The following is a 20,973-nucleotide window of genomic DNA, read 5'->3' as shown; positions in this document are numbered from 1 at the left end:
TAAAAATACCTGTGACAGGAGCCAATTGCGCGATTGAGTTGATCTCTGTCTGTAGGTTCTTTAGAGCATCCACAGCAGCATTTTGGGCGATCTCAAGTGTAGTTGAACCATTAACAACAGCTCATTCTAATTCAGCAGCATCCAAATTTGGAAACAGCTCACATACACACTTAGGAAATGTAGGTGGTCTAACTGCGGGGTTAGACACTCTGCCCTGGTTACCTACAGGGTAATGGTTGTGACAAAAGTTAAATGTCAAAACCTGAGATTGAAATGCTTAAGGCACAGGACCTGCTGTGGTGCAAGTGTCTGTCTGACATGGTGTTAGACTCTTAGAGGCGTTAATGCTGCAAAGCCAGAACCACTGAGGTGTTAAAACGTCGGCCACCAGCTTCACCCAGAGTCATTGCCATGTTTGCAGAATGAATTAGAAAAACACAGATCAGAAAAACAATTCATTTTGTTAAGCACGTTAATTGGAGGGTCCAAAAACAGTTACGACCTACACAGCCAGCTATGTTGCTTGGGCCATGTATATCTCAATTATCATTAGTACTAAACCAACCATTACTGTGTAGACAACAGCACGTAGAATTAGGACTGGTGAGATTATAGTACCTTTGACAATTCGTGTTATTAATGTTCCATGTAAGATGCCAGAGTCCATTAAAGCCCCCTTTGTTTGTAATTGCTGGTTCATTATTTCAGGTCCGTGACATTTCTAGAAGTAATACAAGCTTGTGTTCTGTTCCATTTACATTGAAACCATGCTTGGGTGTGATTGTAATACTAAGTGTAATTACCATTGCTTGTCTTTGCTACCCAAATCAAATTTGTGTCCTGGAGCACTGTAATGCACCACAGGACCTTATCATATATATGTGCTTTGAAAAGTTGTTGTTGATAATTTGGTCTATCAGGGAGTGAGTATGCCAGATTAGGTTGATACCAAGATGGACAGATTTTGCTCACCACCAAAATTTGGCATCTAATGAGCAAGGGTGGTATAAGCAATACCAATAATACCATTTGTTACCTGCTTAAGAAATTGTGTCCATAAATTGAACAATGCAATCACTATTCCATCCTTGATATAAGGAAACAAGCAATAGTGTAATTACTTGATATGATCCAATCACTGTGTTTAAAATATAACAATTATAAGAAATAAAAGTGCTCGTGACGTTGTTTCATTTCAGCCAATACGATGAATATTGAAGTCGGAGCAAAATCCAGGAGGAATAATCTGAGTTTCTGCTTGCTGATGTTGCAGTTACGACGACCTGGAAGAAAAACAAAATCGCTTCATTCCTTTTGGATATTAGGTAAATTGGATATTATCCATCACTTAGAAATGAGATGCTCGTCACCCTGGTGATCGAGCACCTTCTTTTAATTTTCCATCTTTTCATTTTCCAATCATTACGTATATTGCATCAGCACTGGACTCAGCACCCCGCTGCTTTTTCATACTGGACTGTCAATTCCCCCTGTAAGCTTGTGTCCCCTCGGTCCAGCTGCAGTGTGGTCTGTGCATCACCATCTCCCGGACTGCCCTGAGCATGCAGCAGATGACAGGGCAGTCCGAGCAGCAGTGGAGCAGCCAGCAGCGGCAAAGGGACACATGAGGGACACTGAGGACAAGGTGAGACTGTGACTGCTGAGGCGGGGTTCCCTGAGTGCCTGAGGGGAACCTGGGAGAGCAGGTGATTCAAACAGGCTAAAACAGTGTTCCTGGAGATGAAGGGAGATGAAGGCAGGGAAGCCTGTGGGAGGTGTGACCAGGTAGGTGATCTGCTCTGCATGGTGGCTGGGCTTCAGAAGGAGATGGGCAGACTGAGGAGCATTTGAGAGTTTGAGAAGGAGACCAATGGAGCAGTGCTGTGCCATCTCTGTTGCATGCAAGGCAACTCAGTGTGTCCACTACAAAAGCAGGTCCAGTATCCATTTTGTACTAGGAGAAAGGCAGAATTACAAGGGATAGGAAGGGGTGGAAGAAGGTTACTGCATGAATCTGTAAAAGAAACCGCTCCTTACCCTCTCAGATGCCCTTACAGAATAGGTACAAGGCCCTAGACAAAGCAGATGATGAGACAGAAGAGGAGGAACTTTTGCAAGCACTCTCACCAAGGTCAGACTGACCAACCCCTTGCAACAAGACCCGCGTTGAGACCAGCATCAGGAAGAAACAACAGTGAGCTGCGGTCATCAGTGGCTCCCTTGTGGGGAGGAGAAGCACCCATTTGCAGACCAGACCCTCTTTCCAGGGAAGTTTGCTGCCTCCCTGGGGCCAGAATTGGGGTTGTCACCAGACAACTGAAGAGCTTAGTACAGCCTTCATTCAGACTATTATCCACTCCTGCTCTTCCATGTGGTTGCTAATGATATTGCAACAAATAGTCTAAGGTCAATCAAAAGAAATTTCAGGGCTCTGGGAAGAATGCTTAAAAACGCAGGAACACAGGCAGCGATTTACTGGATCTTCCCAGTAATGGGGAGAGAGTTTGGAAGAACAGGAGATCCCAAGATATCAATACCTGACCCCAGGACCAGATGCCTTCACCGAAACTTGGGGTTTATAACCATGGAAGAGCCTTCAAGGCACAAGGTATGCTGGGGCCTGATGGCATCCACCTGTCCTGATGGGGAAAATGCATCTTTGGTATAAGCTGGCAAGGCTGGTTGAGAGGGCTTTAAACTAGAATCGATGGGGGAAGGGGATACTGACAGGCAAGCTGAAGGTAAATCAAGGGTTGGTATGGCATCACCTGAGGGTGACAGTGCTGGTGGGAACCACTTATGCTGCTCCAGGAAGCACAGAGAGCCCAGGAGCACATCTGAAATGTTTGTACACCAATGCATGCAGTGCGAGAAACAAACAGGATGAAGTGGAAGCGCTGGTCAGTCCCCAGAGCTATGATATCATTGGTGTTAGTGAGACTTGGTGGAATGAGTCCCACAATTGGACTGCTGGGATGGAGGGCCAAAGGCTGTTTGGGAGGGACAGGCAGGACAGACGGGGTGGAGTTGCACTGAACGTCAGGGAGAGGTTTGATTGTACAGCCCTCACAGTTAGTGATGATGTGGCTGAGAGCCTCCGGCCTTGCTGTGCTGGGGGAGCTTTCTTGCGGAGATGAGGGAATACATCTCTCCCTTCCCAGGATTGATGTGGGTGGGTTTATTATACAGATTCCTGAGGTCCTTGTTCACCCTTATGTGAGTTGTTTAATACTACTAATTAATACTGTTGGCATATTATGGGTTTTGTGAAATCTGGTCTCATCCTGGTATAAAACAAGAAAACTTTTGGGTGAGGCAGCACTGAAATGTGTCCTGAGGCTGCCGGTCCCTGGGTGGCAGGGTGTGTGGAAGGATTTGGGCAGGTTCCCAGGAAGTTATCACCTCCCATAACCTGGGACTTTACAGCTGAACGGGCAAGCAACCCCGGCACACTGATGTGCCACCTGATAGAAGGGTGCCTTGCCTACCCCAGTGAAAACCCACAGCTTCTAGCACTGTCCTGGGCTCTGGGCTGTGCCTATCAAGCCCCAGTTCAGTATCTCAGAGGACTGTGGTTGAGGCAGGGACCCAAACTGCATTTGAGGACACCATGGCTGAGTTACCAACCCAAACAGTTACAGTCATTTCCCCAGTGTGGCTATATGTTTGGGTTAGCACCTAGGCTGTAGTAATGGATAGCTTCATTGTGCAAGCCTGGTGGCTTTGCATAAGCAATGCATGCCTTACTGATGACTATGCCCTCCAAGAGGAACTGAAAGATGGACAGATGGGGAACATCCTGCCCTAGAAGGGTCTGGTACCTTGAAGTCAGCAAAAACTGTGGTAAGTAGGGGAAGGGTAAAGGTGGCAGGGGGAGATTGCAACCACCAGCTCAATTTAAGACTGGAAAGACTTGTCCCCCCCCCCACCTGCAAAGAACATGCATGATGATCTACATAGGAAGCGAGGCCAACCTGAATATAACTAAGGAGCATGAATTCAGGTGGGTTTTGCTAATCATGTAGCAAGATAAATATGCTGTAGTTCTTGTGTGTGGTGGGTATGTCTGTTTTGCAGTTAATGTCAATTGCTTATAAGGTGTTTAATCATTGTGAAGAGGTAGAGAAAAAGGAGAAACGAGGACAAATGAAGTTGCAGGCTTCCCTGTTAGCTGCTTTGAGCCAGGGACAGGGATGGAATGGAGGTAGAGGTTGAGGGACCATGCAAGAAGGATTCAGGGGCAGGAGAACAGGTTGAGGGGATAATAATGGCAATCCAGGTATGAATCAGCGTACGAATTGTAGACAAGCGGGGCATTGGAAAAAGGAACGTCTGCACCTTGTTGGTAAAGCTAAATAGGAAGTAGAAGAGGCAGCCAAAATAATGGCAGAAACTGGATTAGACGGAAGGGGACTAGAGGTTTTCCCAGCGGATCCTCTGGTTCCAGTTAAGCTGGGAATGAAGTTACAGATTTTTTGATTGATAGCGGAGCCACCCATTCTGTAGTAACTAGTTGTAAGGGACCATTAAGTAAGACTAAGATAGGTGTTGTTGGTGTAACAGGGAAAAGAACCTTGAGACCATTTTTACAGCCTATGGAGCTCTCATCTGGGAATCCAAAATTAACTCATAAATTCCTCTATATGCCAGAATGCCCTTTACCATTACTCAGATGAGAATTACCTTGCAAGCTAAATGCTCAATTAGCCTTCTCTGACGATTGTTTAGTTACATATTCCTCCAGAGAACGCATGGAGAGCCCAGATATGCTTGTTAACTGAAAAGGATCCTGCCGAAGAAAAGGATATTCCAGACAAAGTATTAAATGTGGTAACACCCACAGTATGGTCATCAGGAATGCTGGCAGGACAAGCCAAGAACGTGACTCCTGTAAAGATCAAGCTAAAACCAGGAGCCCAGCCAGTAAGAAAGAAACAATATCCCATTAAATTGGACGCTTGGAAAGGACTAGAGTCTGTAATAAATTCTTTTTTAGAACATGGACAATTACAGGAATGTCAAAGTTCAATGCTCCAATTACACTGGTAAGAAAACCTCACTCATTAATGTAGGTTGGTACAGAATTTAAGAGAAATGAATGTGAGGACTATAGAAGTGCACCCTGTGGTCCCAAAGCCGTATACCCTTCTTGCCCCAATCCCTGACAGTAATACTTATTTTACAGGGCTGGATTTGAAAGGTGTTTTCTTCTGTATACCTGTGGATGAACAGAACCAGGTGATTTTTGTTTTTGAATGGGAGAACCTGACCACAGGATGGAAAATGTAGCTCTACTGGATGGTCCAAGGATTCAAAACCAGCCCCAAGCTGCTTGGTAATGCACTAGCAGAAGAATCAGAACAATGGCATAGTGAGTATAAAACCATAATATTGTTGCAATATGTGCCTGATTTATTAATTGGATCTGACACCTATGAGGAATGCTTAGAGGCCAGAATCAGTTTACTCTATTTTCTAGTCTTGGCTGGTTATCAATTGTTCAGACAAAAGGCATAAACTGGAAAAGAAAAGGTTCAGTACATAGAATTTGAAGTTGAAAAAAGGAAAATAAAATGAAGTACTGAGAGAAAAAAAAGACTATTTGCAGAATTGCAGTACCTAGCTCAAAGAAACAGTTAAAGGGATTTTTGGGAATGGGTGGTTGGTGTCAGCTATGGATTCCCTATTTTGGACTGATTGCCAAACCCTTACGTGCTGCCAAAAAGGACCTGATGAAACATCAGAATGGATAACAAAGTGCTGCAAAAGCTTTTATGAGATCAAGAGAAAGGTGACGGAAGCCCATCAGAATGGATAACAAAGTGCTGCAAAAGCTTTTATGAGATCAAGAGAAAGGTGACGGAAGCCCCTGCTTTGGCATTCTGCTGAATTTAAGAAAACCCATTCAATTATATGCACAGGAGAGACTGCAAGTAGCACTGGGAGTACTAACACAGAAATTGGGAAATGAAAAAAGACCAGTGGGATATTTCTCCAAGCAAATGGATGAGGTTAGTAAAAGTTGGTCTGCTTAAAGGCTATATTGAAAGCATTGAGCAATGGGGCACGGAAGCACTGGGATTCTGTGGGAGAGGAGGATAGAGAATGTTTGAAGAGAGATGTGTGAGAGGAGTATGCAGAATGTCTGACCATTACTGATGGGAGATAAGAGAGAAGAGGATAGAGAATGTCTGAAGAGAGATATATGAGAAGAGCATGGAGAACGTCTAACCTGGCAGGAGATGACAGAACAGCTGGGTATTGTGAAGGAAAGTAAGAAAGATAAACATGGGCATCTAGTAGCAAAAAGGTATGTGCATGTTTGTAGTGATATATAGCTATGTAACTGCATGAATGGTTTCTGCCCTGAGCCTGGTGGTACATACAGCTGGAATTTGTATCTGGGCTCAGAGATATAAATATGAGCTTCTCTGTACAATAAAGGGTCTCTGGCTGCACCACAGCCTTGGTTTGCGCCTTCATATGCCACAGGATACAAATTCAGCAGAAGCCACTTGGCTTGTTAACACCAGAGGATCTGTTAACTGTGCTGGTCCTGCCCAAACAAAACCTCTACACATTGTGGGAGGAGACAAAACCCCTATAGTGCACCTAGAGAAGTAGCTGGGGAAGACTCTGTGGATTGCTCCTCCCATGGGACAAGGCAAAACCATTTGTCTTTGCTTTGGATTGTCTTTGCTCAAGGACCCGTGTGTACCTGGTGGGTAATGCGGAAGGATGGGGAGACCTGATACCAGTGTGTCTCAAGGAGATTTAACCTTTGGGGGAAAATAATCTGTGATGTGACTTGTATGTTGTAGGAAGTAATGTAGCAGGAATGACCTGAACCGACAAAGACTGAGTTTTGCAAGGAACCAGACAAGTGCAACAATGTCCCAAACCAAGCCGACATTAATGCCTAACACTTGAACATACTGCTTCTCCTGTCCTGTCTTGACAGATGGGGCCCAAGTCGTAACCAGTGAACATCTGGAGGAGTGAAGGAAGCCCACAGAACAGATGAGTAATATCTCTCTGTTAAAGGACAGGGGACAGTAGTTAAAGTGTATTCTCATTAACTCATTAATATTATTAAATGTATATTTTGGGTATAAAGATGGTTTAAGTATGTAGTTGTAAGTATTGGTAAGAAGGGATTTCAGTAAATAAAACACAATGGAATGGTTGGATGATAGACATATATATATTAAATGGAAGACAGACATATATATATACACACACATGTATTAAATGGTTAGAAGATAGACATGGTTAAAAGCTGAGCCAGGGGAGGGTTAATCTGGGAATTAGAAAGGGTGGTCAGACACAGGCACAGGCTTCCCAGAGGGGTGGTCGATGCCCCAAGCCTGTCGGTGTTTAAGAGGTGTTTGGGCAATGCCCTTAACAAGGTGCGTTAACTTCTGGTCAGCCCTGAAGGGGTCAGGCAGCTGGACTAGGTTGTAGGTCCCTCCCAACTGATCCACTCCATTCTGCACCCAAGGAACGGGAGCAGATGCCCCGATTCTTTTAAGAACAGAGAACAGGCCCATATTTCTAGAGCTGCGCCTCACGCGATGGCTCCAGCAGCAGCCAGCAAGGATTTTTCCCAAGGCAAATACTATGACTGGGAACCTTGCCCCTCCTCTCAGCCGAACGGTACGGCAGTTATTTGGGCTTTGTTGAGAACTTATTGCTACATCCCACCGACACCCTCTCTCATACGTCCTCTATGCAGGCTTTCAGTATTATGGAGTCCATAGCCTGATGTTCTGAAACATCTTCATGAATAACTGCCTGCACTGTCCAGGTAGCACAGCTCTAACAAACCACGTAAGGGTCAAGCAATTATACCAGACTGCAAAATATGCTTGCCAGAATCCTACAGTTCCCAGAGCGATCAGGCATTATTTGGCTTTTACTAGAGGAATTGCCTCCCTTTACAGTGTCACCTGTGCATTGATACACTGTCACCCCTGGCTTGTTCTGATTCCCCAGCTGAAGCCTGGTATGACAAAGTAAGGCTATGTTTGAACCCTTGGGGTAATCAGGTAAAAGCGAATCTCTCTCGGTTCACAGGTCATAACGGGACTGTGGGAAACATACCTTTTATATCCAAGGCAGCCATCCAATAGAAAAAAATAAGATTTGTAATAAAGGGGACAGCAGCATGTAAGGGTCCAGTATTTTCATTTAATTTATGACAGCCTGCCATCAAACACTGGGTGCTGTTAGACTTATGGACAGGCTGTACAGGGGAGTCATAGGGTGAATGAGTTTTCTGAATAATACCCCTAAATCCTGCATGAGAGCAGTTACGCCTTGTGAGGATTCAAGGCTAATACAATACTGTCACACGTGGGTGAAGGGGCTTCTAAAGTAAGTTGGGTGCTGCCTGTAGCAGAAAAGCAATAGCCTCCACAGCAGGCATTTTATCAATAGAGATAAGACAGTTCTGGGTCTGAGGGTTTGGCACCTGAGAGCCTAATGGTGCATTAATAGTCTGGGATTTTAATATATCCATACCAAAAATAATTCAGAGCCTTACTGCCACTATGGGTCTCAGTGTCCTTCTACCAGGCAGAGAAAATTTTATCCTGGCCATGGGGGGCTCTCATCTTTTCCTGGTAATCACCACTAAGAAATACTTTCTTAAGATTACTGAATTAATCCAGGAGCATCTTCAGCTTTAATCATTGATATTGAGGCTCCCATATGCGTAAGAAAAGAGACAGAGTATTTGCCATCCACTATTAATGGTATACAAGAATGCTAATATTAATTCCCAAAATTGTGGACACCAGGGAGGGGGCCTTGGGACTCCCTGGGCTGACCCTGGGAGCTCCGCTATTCGTTTTCAGGTAGCGGGGTTGGGGGATCGGGCTGAACAAGGTTGTCTGGGATGGGGGAAGCAGAGGGACTAACACTACCTGGCTCCTTCCCTGCCCCCGGGCTGCTGGTGCTGCCTTCATCACGCTTATCCCAGAGTCTCTGCAAGACGAACATGGGCATCCCCTCTAACTGGCCTGCTGTGAATCCTATTCCTTGCAGGAGATCCTGTAAGCATCTCCGTGCCAGATTGTACTCCTGTTTGTCAGGGCGTCGCTTTGTGTCAGATTGATTAATTTCAGCACTGTGAGCGTTTTTTTCCTTATTCTTACAGCTCTGATCTCCCTTTAGTGTCCTGACCTGACCTTCCCTTTTACGGGATGTCTTTTTGGGGGTGCTGCCCTGTCCTCGTTGTCTCCCCATAAGGGCTGTCCAATTTTGTAACCCTTGGGCCATTATGGTGTTCCAGTCCCAGGTTTCATGGTGTAACATTAAGGCCAGGTTTTTTGGCCCACCCGGTGCTGCATTTTGCAAGAGTTTTAGTTTCCCTGCTGCTGTTGCTGTCACAGCCATCATGTCCTGGGGTATTGCCCCTTGTCCCTTAAGGATATCCCAAGCAGCCAGTCTCATTGCCCAGCCAGCAAACCCATCAGGAGTGCTCCAGGGAGCAGGAGGGAGATATCCCCGCGGTCCTGGCATTTTTCTAACAGCATGTATTATGGAAGATAACAGGGAGAAGGTATTCACTCCAGCCCCTGCATTAGGGTTTAGGAGAAATATTCTTCCTCCCAGGAATACCTGCCTGGCTGTAGTCTGATTAAGGATCACGGTTCCAGCCCCTAGCTGGTAGCACCGCGCCACCCATCCCACCCAGTCCTCATGGGGCTTTTTGCTATACTGCAAGGACAGCTGCCTTAGCTGTTCAGCATTAAAATTCACAGCGGTCATTGTGACCCCAGGCAGTGGGGGAGCACCCTCCGCTCCAGCAGGAGCCGGGAGTTGTACCGGGAAAGGTTTAATGCTAGGGTACAAGGAGGCTGCATTATCTGGATGATGCTTGGGTAACAAAGCGGGGGTGGAAGACCTGCTGCCAGAATCAAAGCTCTCCTCCTCCTTATCCATTTTCAGAATGCAATTCTCTTCAATGACCTCGCTCTCCGAGACCAGGCATGTAGGCTCTGGCTCCAGCTGTTGGATAGCCAGAGGTCTGAGGTTTGTTTCTAATTGTTTAAGTAATTGGTTTGTTACAAAACTATGGGATTCAAAGGCAACTGCTCCCACGTCTGCATCAGCTTGCTGCAAAGCTTCCAGTTCCTGCCTAGCAGCGTGAAACGAAGCGCCCGCAGCCATCAAAGCCTCCGTGAGAAGCCCAATGAAGGCCCCCTTGTCATCCTCTGCTTTGCATTTATGAGTGTCCTGCCACTTCTGAAACTCTGCCCGCAGCATTTCCCAATTCAACCAGTTCTCAGACACCCAATCCCTGTCCCACCTAGGGGTTTTCCACCCCTTAGCCTCTTGCCATTTTCGCTGCTCTTCTACTGCCCTCTCCCAGACATCCATGACCTCTGTTTCACAGAACCCCACTTTTGACACTAATTAATTAATAACACAACTAGAAGGGACCTGGCCTGCGGGTGTGCAAAGATAACAACTGTCCGCAGGTTTGCAGGACTCCGTCATGCACAAAGACCCAGAGGATTTATTGCCGCTGTTCTTCACTTCATTACAGTTTACTACTATCAAGTGGAGTTATAATTGGCAAGTTTATCTATACTATGAGTTACTACAGATTTCTAACAGAAAGCAAACATTTATCTCAACAGCAGTAGCAATCAATATTAGCAGCAAGTCTATATTTCAATACTACAAATTGCTGCAGAATAAGTACTAGTAAAGCAATGAATATACTTATTAGTAATTAATTACATGCAGGAATATATATATATATTAAAACCCATTACCGGTACCAAGTGCTCATCAAACCGATCCCAGCAGCAGGGCTAATCAAACCCACCCCAGAAATGGGGCCAATGGACACTGGACAAAGTCTTACTTAGATGGTGATCTGCATCATGGAGCCTGGAGTCAGCCCAGTGTCCCTCGAGGGTCTGCTCTGCCAAGGAAATCTCATGGGAAACAGGAGTTCATGTCCAGGAAAGAGGCTCCATTTTCAGCAAGCCTTTTTTATACCCCAAAGACGTAAAGGGGCGTAGGACACCACCACCCGGAGCAGCCAACAGGCGCTGCTAACTTTATTTTTCACCTGGCTCAGCCAATAAGTGATGATGTTTTCTATTCTCTCAGACCAATTTTTGTTTTATCAGACTGTTTTTCAGTCCCGAGTTAGAACAGCCAAGCGTTGGCAGACACCAACACTTACTTTCTCAGGATGTTTTTCTCCTTTTCCAGACGTTTTTTCCCCCCCTTTCTAGATAATGTTGTTGTTACAGTTCCTTGTTTTTGCACTCATCAATGGTATCTCAGGATGTTTCTGGTTTCTTGTTATCCAGCTGCACTTCAAAGATGCCAGCTGCACTCCTCAAGCATGCTTCTGGTTCCCAGGCTGACAGGCATTTTCTCTGTCAGTATTTGAGCAGAGACCTTCTTCTGTTCAGTATTTTCCCCCTTATAACCAGGTTGCCTTTATGGCTGCTCCCATCATCAGCCTAAAATGATATCTCTCAGCAAAGCAGAAACTATCAGCTGCAGGGAACACTCCACAATTTCCCTGTCTAAATAGTAGCTATACAAAACTACTTTCACACAGCATTATTAGTTGTTCAGGAACAGGTCAAAAGCAACTGCGCTAGTTTAGCTTCTCCTCCTGCAATACCTATTTGGGCTAAACACAATCTATGGCATACCATCACACTTCTGCTCAGAAGACCATGCTCTAAGCAAGAATTTCACCGCGACAGCCTTGCTCAGGCCTTCTCCTGTTCTCCATACTGGCCAGCCTCCACCTGCAAGCCCTGCAATTACACTGCCTGACTGTGGCTAGCATCAGCTTGTGAGAAAACGTTCAGAGGAGGACACGGATCATGCAGAAGGAGAACCAAGACTGAGGACAAAGTCAACCCAAACATGCAGGCAGGGTCACCGCTCCCAGCCTGCAAATGTCTGCCAAAAATCAGAGGAAAACCTGAAGGTGGAGCAGGCACCAGGCTGAGCTTTAATTTGCTGCAGCATTCAAGCTGTACTTTTCACTGTGGTACTGACCAAGAACCAACAGAGCGATTGCAAACAAACAAAACATCCAGCCTGTCTAGCCCACAGTCCAGTTACAAGCCTTCCAAAACACAGTTCCCTGAAACAGTGACCTCTGAAAGTCAGACCTGGAAACAAACTTCCTCTGGGTGCTTCGTGTTCCTTTGGTCCTGTTCCCTAAATGCAATGTTTGTGTCACTTGCTTAAAAAATCCACAGCAAAAGGCTTTCCACATTAGATTTAAAGGGAAGTGATTCAGTTATTTTTCTGGGATTAATTTTCATAGAATAGGATATGGAAACTATAATACGACCTGTCAAATATTGATTAATAAAGCAATGCTGATACTGTGACATACAAATCAAACTTTTAAGGATAAAAATTTTAACTCTGCTGCTTTTAATTCGGTGCTGGGTTTATCAAGATTCTGCAAGAATTTTAAGTCCATGTAAAGCACTGTACTTATGCAGTTACACCAATTAAAGTGCTGAGGCTGTGCTCTCTTGACGCAGCACGCCTCATGCTAGAGATACCCACAAACTGGGAAAGACAGAGTAAACTTTACATACAAGTATCAACAGCAACGTAACAATTCCTTAATGATTCCAGCTTGCACTGGTCTCTCACACAGTCCCTGCTATGCTGCTCAGAAACAGCAAGTCAGCCTTTTCTGCTGCAAGCACGGACAACACTTGACCACAGTCTTATTTCACTACGAAAAGTGCTATATCCTTTCATTCTGTTATCATCCATACTCCAGAGCAGATTAAGAATCACAATTTTATATAAATGCCTACTTGCCAGATTCTATAAATCATATGACAACCCAGTAATTTAAATATAAGCTTATGCCTCTGCCCCAGACTCGATCAGATCAGAGAATGAACTGCGAGACTTCCAGATTCAGATATATTATGATGCAAATGAGTTTTGTAAATCGTGACCTAGTTCCCATGTTAGAAACAGTTGGGACCAACAGCAGGAACTATGCAATGAATGTGAACAGCGGGGGCAAGCAAGGAAATTAACATTTGTTCTTAATTTGAAATAGATTTTTAATCACTTTCAGGTGCCTCAAAGAAAGTGCACACACTTGTTTACTATAATCATTCTGCCAGAAGAATGCATATAGGAGGTAACGTGGTTTTGTGTTACTAATTGAAATGTTTGCAACCGTACTGTCAAATGAAGCACTGGAATACAGCTCTTTCTGGGTGATTTACTGAGTGTACAATGAGGGACACTGAAATGAAGTTTTCCAACCGATGTTCCTCAGAGCTTGTTTTGTCAAGAAAATGAGTTGCACATAATCCTCTAAAAGCAACTGGATATTAGATCACATCCATCTCTCCAAATATGGTTGTTATTTTTTCAGCTAGAGGGCTGATAAACTAGCTCTCCAAAAAGCCTGCTCAGGGATTTAGCTGCATAGATGTCAGCCACACACTTAACACAATTCAGCACACATAGTGGAAAATACTGAACTCACCACATTCTGCCTGTGCCGTTAACAGTAAGCCTACAACACGCAGTGCTCAACTCCGGCCTGAGGCAGCTCTCTGGTAAGCTCCACTGTTTTAAATGAGGGCAGCAGCAAGGGTGCAATTTGTTGACAACCAGACAGATTTTCATCCTAGAGTTGGTATTATCATTGGAAACTATTAGTTGTAAAAGAGCTAAGGCGTTGACTCTCCTGAGAAAATAAGTGTCTCAGCTCCCTCTGGTGGAAAAAGTAGTTTTCTGCAACACGGTTTACACGGGAAAGTCTTGTTTCTGCTACAGGCCTCAAGGCCATGAGAGAATTAACACGAGACAGTAAACAAATCCCAAGGACCAGAACTTCTTAGAAGTTGATATGAGATACCATGACTCACAGACTGTTGCAGGGTGGCTACACAAGATACAACACACTCAAGTTCCTGCTGTGAAAGGTAGCCAAGAGAGCCTCCACTTTACCTGCGTGGAGTTCTCCAGATGTCAATCATGATACAGAAGACAACGATTGAAGCAAACAGTACCCCAAGGATAACAAAGCACATACACTGAGAAAGTTCTAATATTCTCTCCACAGTAACCAACTCCTAAGCCTCACAAGCAGCCCCATCACCAAGGGGAGTAGAAGCACACTTCCAGGGCACATGAAGTGAAAAAGCATGAGAATTCATCAGTCCACAACGCACCCAGACAGTAAGGGAAGTCTTTTAGTTGTATATTTATGAAGTCTGACTGCCAACACAGCACAATGTCACAAACACAAGAAGCATAAGGCAAAGCCCTCAGATCCAAGCCCGTGTCCCTTGGTCATAGACACTGCACAGATTAATCCAACAAACAATCAACAAAACCCCTCCTTTGAACTTTAGCATAACTCCAAGCTCCTATTTTGAAAGGCTTAGTGAAGAGTCCAGTACTAATGCCAAAAGAGTCTTCTCACTAGATATATTTGTTCCTAGTCTGCAGAAAAGCACATTAACAAAGGGACATGGCTTTCTCTGTGTGCTTTGCATCAATACAGGAACAGCAACAGTCTAGGACTGCATCACCATTTGTCTTTGCCTTGACAGCAGCAAAAACTCAAGCAGATTTCCACCACACATAACACTAGATATATTTAAGGTTATTCCATCCTTTCTAATCAAAACCACTCATACAAGATAATTCCAGGAGTTACTTTCCACTCTTCATGATGAATAAGGACAAGTTCTCTAGCTATTGTCACAAAAAGTCAATAAAGTACTTTTCATTTGAGGAATCAACAGCTCCACTGTAATAAAGCACACAACAACTAGCTGCTCTGAAAAAAATTCTTTGTAGCTCCTGTAAACAGTAACATGAGTAATTCCTGCAGTCACAAACAGACTAGAATACCTTTTTATAATACTGGGGGTCTGAAAAAAGCATTTCACACCGCCACAGAAGAAAGACTTACAGATCCAATGAAAGGAAAACAATAGCAAAAAAAATATTTACTAAACAACACGTTATTCAATTTCACAGTGTGGGATTAAGACCCATACTTGTTCCTTGGAAACAGCAGAGTGGAGTAATACTCTGAGAGCAGGGCAGCAGGTCAGGTCTGCAGGTGGGGGTTTTTAAACAGTAAAATACTGTTTCCACAGCCAGAGGGAATGAGGGTGCGGAAAAGAAATGAAAGCAACAACAGCCAACCAAATACCCTTGGAGTATTTCATGCAATATTTTTCAGCAGAGAAAAGCAAAGCTAGAAACTGGGCATGGGCATGAATTTTTTATTTCATACATTCAAATACTGAAAAAGTAACCACAGCATTTACAAGTTGAACTGTGTGTGTGTGATTAAAAATAATTCAGTTAGGAACAGATCCTTCCCCAAAAGGGCAGTTTTCTGTTGGCTGAATTGTCCATGTCTTTAACTGGAAGCCTCATGATGACTGCAGGTCCATCAGCCTTGTTTATGGAGTAGGAAAGCAGTCTGCTTTCAATCTTCTGCACGAATACCCAGTCTGCTCATGTAGCTCTCCCAAGCTGCTTTCCTGTACTTCTCTGCTTCTTGAAGACAGTCTGAAGCCGACAAGATGCCACGTCCCACAATAACGATATCTGAACCTTTTTCACTAATAACTTCCTTGGGGCTTAGGTACTTCTGGCCAAGGTTATCACCTGAAATAGAGACACCGTTTTTTTTTTCTTTTTAGTTCGTACAAAACTTATCTACTATAAAGCTTAAAAAAGAGGTGCTGGAACAAAAACCAGGTGTGCTCTTCCAGCTCTCATCCTAACAATTCACAAAAAAACAGGAACTCTTGTCTCCAATTAGTGAATCCCCCATTACACAAAATAAAATTTGACAGAGCGCGACCTTCTTTTTTCATGATTTACCAGTCACAATAGATGGAAGAGTTACATAAAGAAGCATCAATCTTGATCACTGAAATAAGCCTTAGCCTTCTTACAACAGGCAAAACCCCCGAACATTCACGTAAAAACTTCAGGTTTCATCAAGAGTTAAGTATTGCAGAGAAATACAACTCCCCTACTTGTTTCAGTAACAACCTGTTTAGTCGGTATAATATTTCCAGTTCACCGATACAGCATCTATATCAGTATCAACAGTGTTACAGTTAGATTTCTGTATTTGTTAAAAACCTTTTTTTCTACTCCTAACTGAGTAGCTGTACATCTAACCCACCCATGTGACATCTCATATGTTTTAAGGACTGTGCTTTGGTATGCACAGACCTCAGCACACACACAAAGCTGCGTAGCCTGCTGGTTGCCTTTCAGCGCTCCCAGGAAAGGGATCAGCGTACCCAGAAATACAGAAGGCAGTCCATAAAGGCAAACAGAGACTCCTCCCACCAGCAAATCAGCAACGAAAACCTCTTCAAAAGTCACTTTTTCACTGAAGGCTAGATCACTTACTGTATTTAAAAACAGGCTAGAATTATTTCAGAAAAAGTTACCTCCAGTTTGCAGCTGCACCCCTGGAGTCAAGTGAAGAAATTCTGGTTTATTACTAACTCTAGATCCAGATATGAATCCAAAAACAAAATCGGAGTTGTCTTCAGCCATCTGTACCTGAAGAAGATCGGTAAACAGTTACAAGTGATATACCTGAAACTAAGTTTGACTAGCAATCTGTTTCCCCATCCACCCTTTGACACATTGAGCTGTGCAAGGCAGGGGTATGAAATGCCTGTTCTTGCTTTATTTAGCAATATAAAGTCACCCAGAGCTCACTCACCCCTCACCGATCCAGGAATGGGAATGTTATGTTTCTTTCTATGTTGTAAATAATATAATGACTGAATTTAAACTAATCGGAACTTTTTTGCTTAAGGGAAAAAAAAAGGGGGCTTTAACAGCAAAGTTGGCATGTTTACTAGAATTCACAGCATGAACTCCATCTCACATGACTAGCCTTAAAGGCTGCAACCTTTAAACATCACGCTTGATTCTTGAGTCTCCAAAGAAAACCACTAATAGTTAAGGTGAAGACACTTTCGGAAGCGCATATATTAGAAACACAGAAAACCTCCCTGTCACAACATTTTACAAGCTTTTAACCTGAAACAAAATCGCGCACTTACTGCAGCTTTTGTGTATTCACCAGTTGCAAGTGACCCTTGGGAACTCATCTCAGCAATCAGAAGACAGCCACGCTGGAGGGGAAGACCTACTTCCTTCAGACCTTTCACAACTCCAGAGCCTGGAACCACATGGGCATTGATAATGTCTGACCAGGATGCGATTCTGAACACACCACCTGAGAACATGGATAGGAAGACAGGCAAAGCATCACTAGAAATGTATTAAAACAGGAAACACGAGTTAAACAAAACAAGCTGCACATTAAATCATTCACATTTTCAAAGACAGTTTTACTACTGAAGCTTGATAGCTACAAGTTCAGTCTCATCAGACAGTTCTGACAGCTGCCTAACCACAAAAGGTGTAATCTTTCAGTTTTACTTTTCACAAACACTTCTTAGTATGTCACCTTTAATACTCACCGAGACATTTATGAAGAAATCCGCTGTCATAGGTGCTACCTTTCAATACAGTATGCACATCTTATGGGAAGTATGAATCAGAAAAAAAAACAGTCCTACAGTTGCAGAAGCAATATTGAATGAAAGCCATAACAAGCACACAAGCATGCAATAGCAGGCTGCCTTAAGAAGCCATGCTACATTTTCTCATGGCAAACAACTACTCAGAAGTACTTACTGAGCACCACCACAGATTCATAAAAAGGTTTAGGTTGGAAAGGACCTCTGGAGGTCATGCCCTCTCAGCAGGATTAACTTCAGAGCTAGATCAGGTTGCTCAGGGCCTTGTCCCTTTGAATCTTCTCCATGGCTGGAGATCTCACAACCTCTCCTGGCAACTTGTGCCAGTGCTGCAGTTACACACACCAGCAGCAAAGTTATAGTAAATAGAGGTTGATGATAATCACCTTCATATTGATGTTTTACCGTGTTTCCAATGTCTGCAAATTTCCTGTCTTCAAAAATCAAGAATTCATGTTGATCTGCGAGTGTTCGCAACTCCTTTACTACCTCTTGGGTGAAATCGTTCAGGATGTCTACGTGAGTCTTCAGGATACAAATGCTGGGGCCCAGGATGGCAGCTAACTGCAGCAGCTCTTTGGAGCTGGTAACATCAGCAGAGAGGCACAGGTTTGTTTGCTTCTTTTCCATGAGTGCAAGAAGCCTGGCTGCAACAGGATGTACCCCTGGCAGCTCGGCACGAGCACCGAAGCTCAGCTCTTTACATAGTCTTTTCACGGGCGTGGGACCATTCTGAGCCACTGGCTCAAACATGCTTCCCTGAATGAATTTCTTCACCTTTTCAACCATCTCAACAGCCACCTCTCCCTGCTCCTGGAGAATCTCCAACACCCCGGACAATGTGCAAACAGAATGCAGGCGAATTCCATGTTCCTCTAACCTGGCCTTCCCACCCTGCTCCCTATCCAACAGCACTACAGCATCTGTGACTTTTAACCCTTCTTTCTGAAGAACTTCTGCAGTTTCCAGTACGCTAGATCCACTTGTTACCACATCTTCAATGATCAAGCACGTTTCTCCTGGATTAATGGTGCCTTCTACAATCCGCTTAGTACCTTAAAAATAAAAAGCAAACACTCCACTAAATGAAGAAAGTTGAAAAGACCCCAAAATCTTGAAGAATCAAAACTTAACTTGCTACAAGAACATGCCATGCTAATATAAAGATCATATTTGTTCCACATACAAGCATATGCTGCAGCACATCCTGAAGTCCAATGGAATCTGACTTCAGGAGAACAGGAATTTCACATTCACTGCCAGTATGGAGAAGTAATTTGTTTAGTTAGTAACTGACAGCAGTTATCACAGCTCTTACCACAGCTCAGTCACTGACTTGTAATTCAATTCATAAAGACTGTTACTTCTCCAAGTTCATAAAATACTTCTTTATCTTTCCAGAAGTTATGCACCATTAACGAAACTGACATACTGTTCACTGCACAAATTTGAATCTTCGGGTGACTACAGAAGTTTATTACTGGTGTAAATGGAATGATCGGAATTACAAAACTATTTTTTCCAGTTATTTAAAATGTCTTTAAAACAGCCAAGTTATGGGTACTCTTCAGCTCATTTCCTATTTTCTGCAGGCAGTACTCTGTGCTTAACATGCCTGTTAGAACAATTACAAGGAGTAAAGCCCCAAATGCCTTTGCCCTAATCAACAGGCACACATCCATGAAAGGCCTCCCAGGGGGCAACAACAAAGGATGCCTAGCTTTCCCAGGAAGCAGCAAGCAGCAGGAGAACATTATGCAGCAAGTGTGGTGCTTAGACCATGACAGCCTAGGGAACAAGCACACTTACAGCTTTGCAATCCATGTAACACCAAAAACCTTGTGCCAGGCAGTTAATTGCTGTCACAATTGACTTGTCTTTCATAAGAAAGAACAGCAAACGTTTTCATGCCTGGCACACTGACATAAGAGTAACGCGTACTTTGACAAGCATGCTTTACAATTACTGTTGGAAAAGTACAGCTCTTATCACATGCAGAAATCCAGTTGCTATGGTAGGTTAACACATCAGTCTTCTCTCCCCCTTCTTTTATCAAAATCAAATAAATGGTTCATTGCATAGAGAACCGATTGCTTCTCACCTGGTCCACCCTGCCCACTGATTACAGGACTACAGGTTATGACAGATAAAGGGGTTTGAGAGGTAAACGGAGAAGACTGGAAAGGTTCCTCTTGGAGTCAATATGCAAAAATTTCTGTTTAGGGGTGAAACGTGGCACCGGGCTCAGCATATCAAGAAAGACGGAGTTATAAATCTTGGTTTTTTGGAAGAGGGCAGCGGTGCAGAACCATGGTTATGGTGCCAAGGGAAAAAAAAACAACCAAACAAAAAACCCACTGCTGAAGAAACAAACAAAAAAGACCCACAAACAAGCATCTGCCCAGCTCCCACCTCCAGAGTCTCCAAACCTACTATAGCTAGACTCAAGCTGCAGCCTGATCAGCAACCAGCTGGGAGAGCCTGCTCAGACTGGGATGCTGTGGGGGGTATGTTCCAGGGGGAAAAAAGCTGCATTTTGAATTGGAGTGGTAGCCTTAAACTGGAACAGAGATGCTGCACATAACAGAAGAACCACAAACATGCAAAGTCATTTCCCAGACAAGACAAGAAGTAGACACAAATCCTCGATTTAAGTGTTTTACCGTAGTCTTTTGCCTCCTTCCTCCGTATGAGCATCGGAATCCGATTTTCTGCGCAGATGATGGTGGCCAGGGGCAGCGCCGTGTAGGGCACGCCGCACACGCAGTCATACCGCAGGCCGGCACCTTGGGCTGCTCGGAAGAGAAGATCTGCAACCTGGGACGGGAAACCGAACATTGCCAACCGCCAGACCGCGGGAGGTGACCGAACCGGTGCCATGACCGGGGCAGGCCGCGCAAAGGCCTGGGCGCCTCCCTCCCGGGCCTGACAGCCCACCCCGCGGCGGCAACGCTCCCCCGCCCCCTCCCCGTTCCGCTGTGGGAGGCCCCCTGCCCCGCAAGAGGCCCAGCGGCCCCGGACCGCCCCAGCGCCGTGCGGAGCCCGCCCACAGCAGCCGCCGCTCGCCCCGGGCGCGGCCCGCCGGGCACCCGCACCTGGCGGAGGAGGAGCGGGTGGGAGACGAGGCCGCGCAGGTCAATATACACGGGGGAGGCCCGGCCGCTCTTCAGCACGAACTCGCCGAAGCGCAGAGCGCCCGCCTCACGCAGCGCCGCCGCCGCACACCCCGCCGCCGCCATCGCACCGACCGGCGCCGGGAGATGACGCGGCGGGGCGGGGCGGGAGGAGCCCGGGCGCGCGGCGCCCCCTTCCCGCCCCCGCGGCGTGAGGCCCAGCCCGGGTCGCGGCCCCGCTGCCCGCCGGCCGGGTCCCGTCCCCCCGGGGCTGC

At 45.0% G+C, this 20,973-nt stretch overlaps 1 protein-coding gene across 2 annotated transcripts; it reads right to left on the bottom strand.

The window, feature by feature from the left end:
- Window positions 1–15,265: 15,265 nt before the first annotated feature.
- Window positions 15,266–20,857, bottom strand: UMPS (uridine monophosphate synthetase). 2 transcript variants are annotated; one of them, XM_055719192.1, is made up of 6 exons: window positions 20,681–20,852; window positions 20,249–20,402; window positions 17,972–18,640; window positions 17,103–17,278; window positions 16,476–16,590; window positions 15,266–15,672 (listed from the first exon to the last, which is right to left on the bottom strand). In XM_055719192.1, the coding sequence occupies exons 1-6, from the start codon at window positions 20,822–20,824 to the stop codon at window positions 15,491–15,493; spliced, it is 1,440 nt and encodes a 479-aa protein (XP_055575167.1). In that variant the 5' UTR covers window positions 20,825–20,852; the 3' UTR covers window positions 15,266–15,490. The 2 variants fall into 2 exon arrangements, with proteins under 2 accessions (XP_055575167.1, XP_055575168.1); XM_055719193.1 differs by lacking the exons at window positions 15,266–15,672; window positions 16,476–16,590 and having other exon boundaries at window positions 17,144–17,278; window positions 17,743–18,640; window positions 20,681–20,857.
- Between the last annotated feature and the right edge of the window lie 116 nt (window positions 20,858–20,973).

Source organism: Falco cherrug, chromosome 8, assembly GCF_023634085.1.
Source record: "Falco cherrug isolate bFalChe1 chromosome 8, bFalChe1.pri, whole genome shotgun sequence".
NCBI classification, from domain to species: domain Eukaryota; kingdom Metazoa; phylum Chordata; class Aves; order Falconiformes; family Falconidae; genus Falco; species Falco cherrug.
This window is presented reverse-complemented; position numbering and strand designations above follow the sequence as displayed.

What these genes read in the sequence shown, in the direction of transcription:
- UMPS (XM_055719192.1), bottom strand. Translation starts at nt 20,824, where the DNA reads ATGGCGGCGGCGGGGTGTGCGGCGGCGGCGCTGCGTGAGGCGGGCGCT. An exon ending in GGTAAAACATCAATATGAAG is followed by an intron (nt 17,279 to 17,971) that starts GTGATTATCATC and finishes CCATGTTCTCAG; the next exon opens with GTGGTGTGTTCAGAATCGCA. An exon ending in GTGAATACACAAAAGCTGCA is followed by an intron (nt 16,591 to 17,102) that starts GTAAGTGCGCGA and finishes GATCTTCTTCAG; the next exon opens with GTACAGATGGCTGAAGACAA.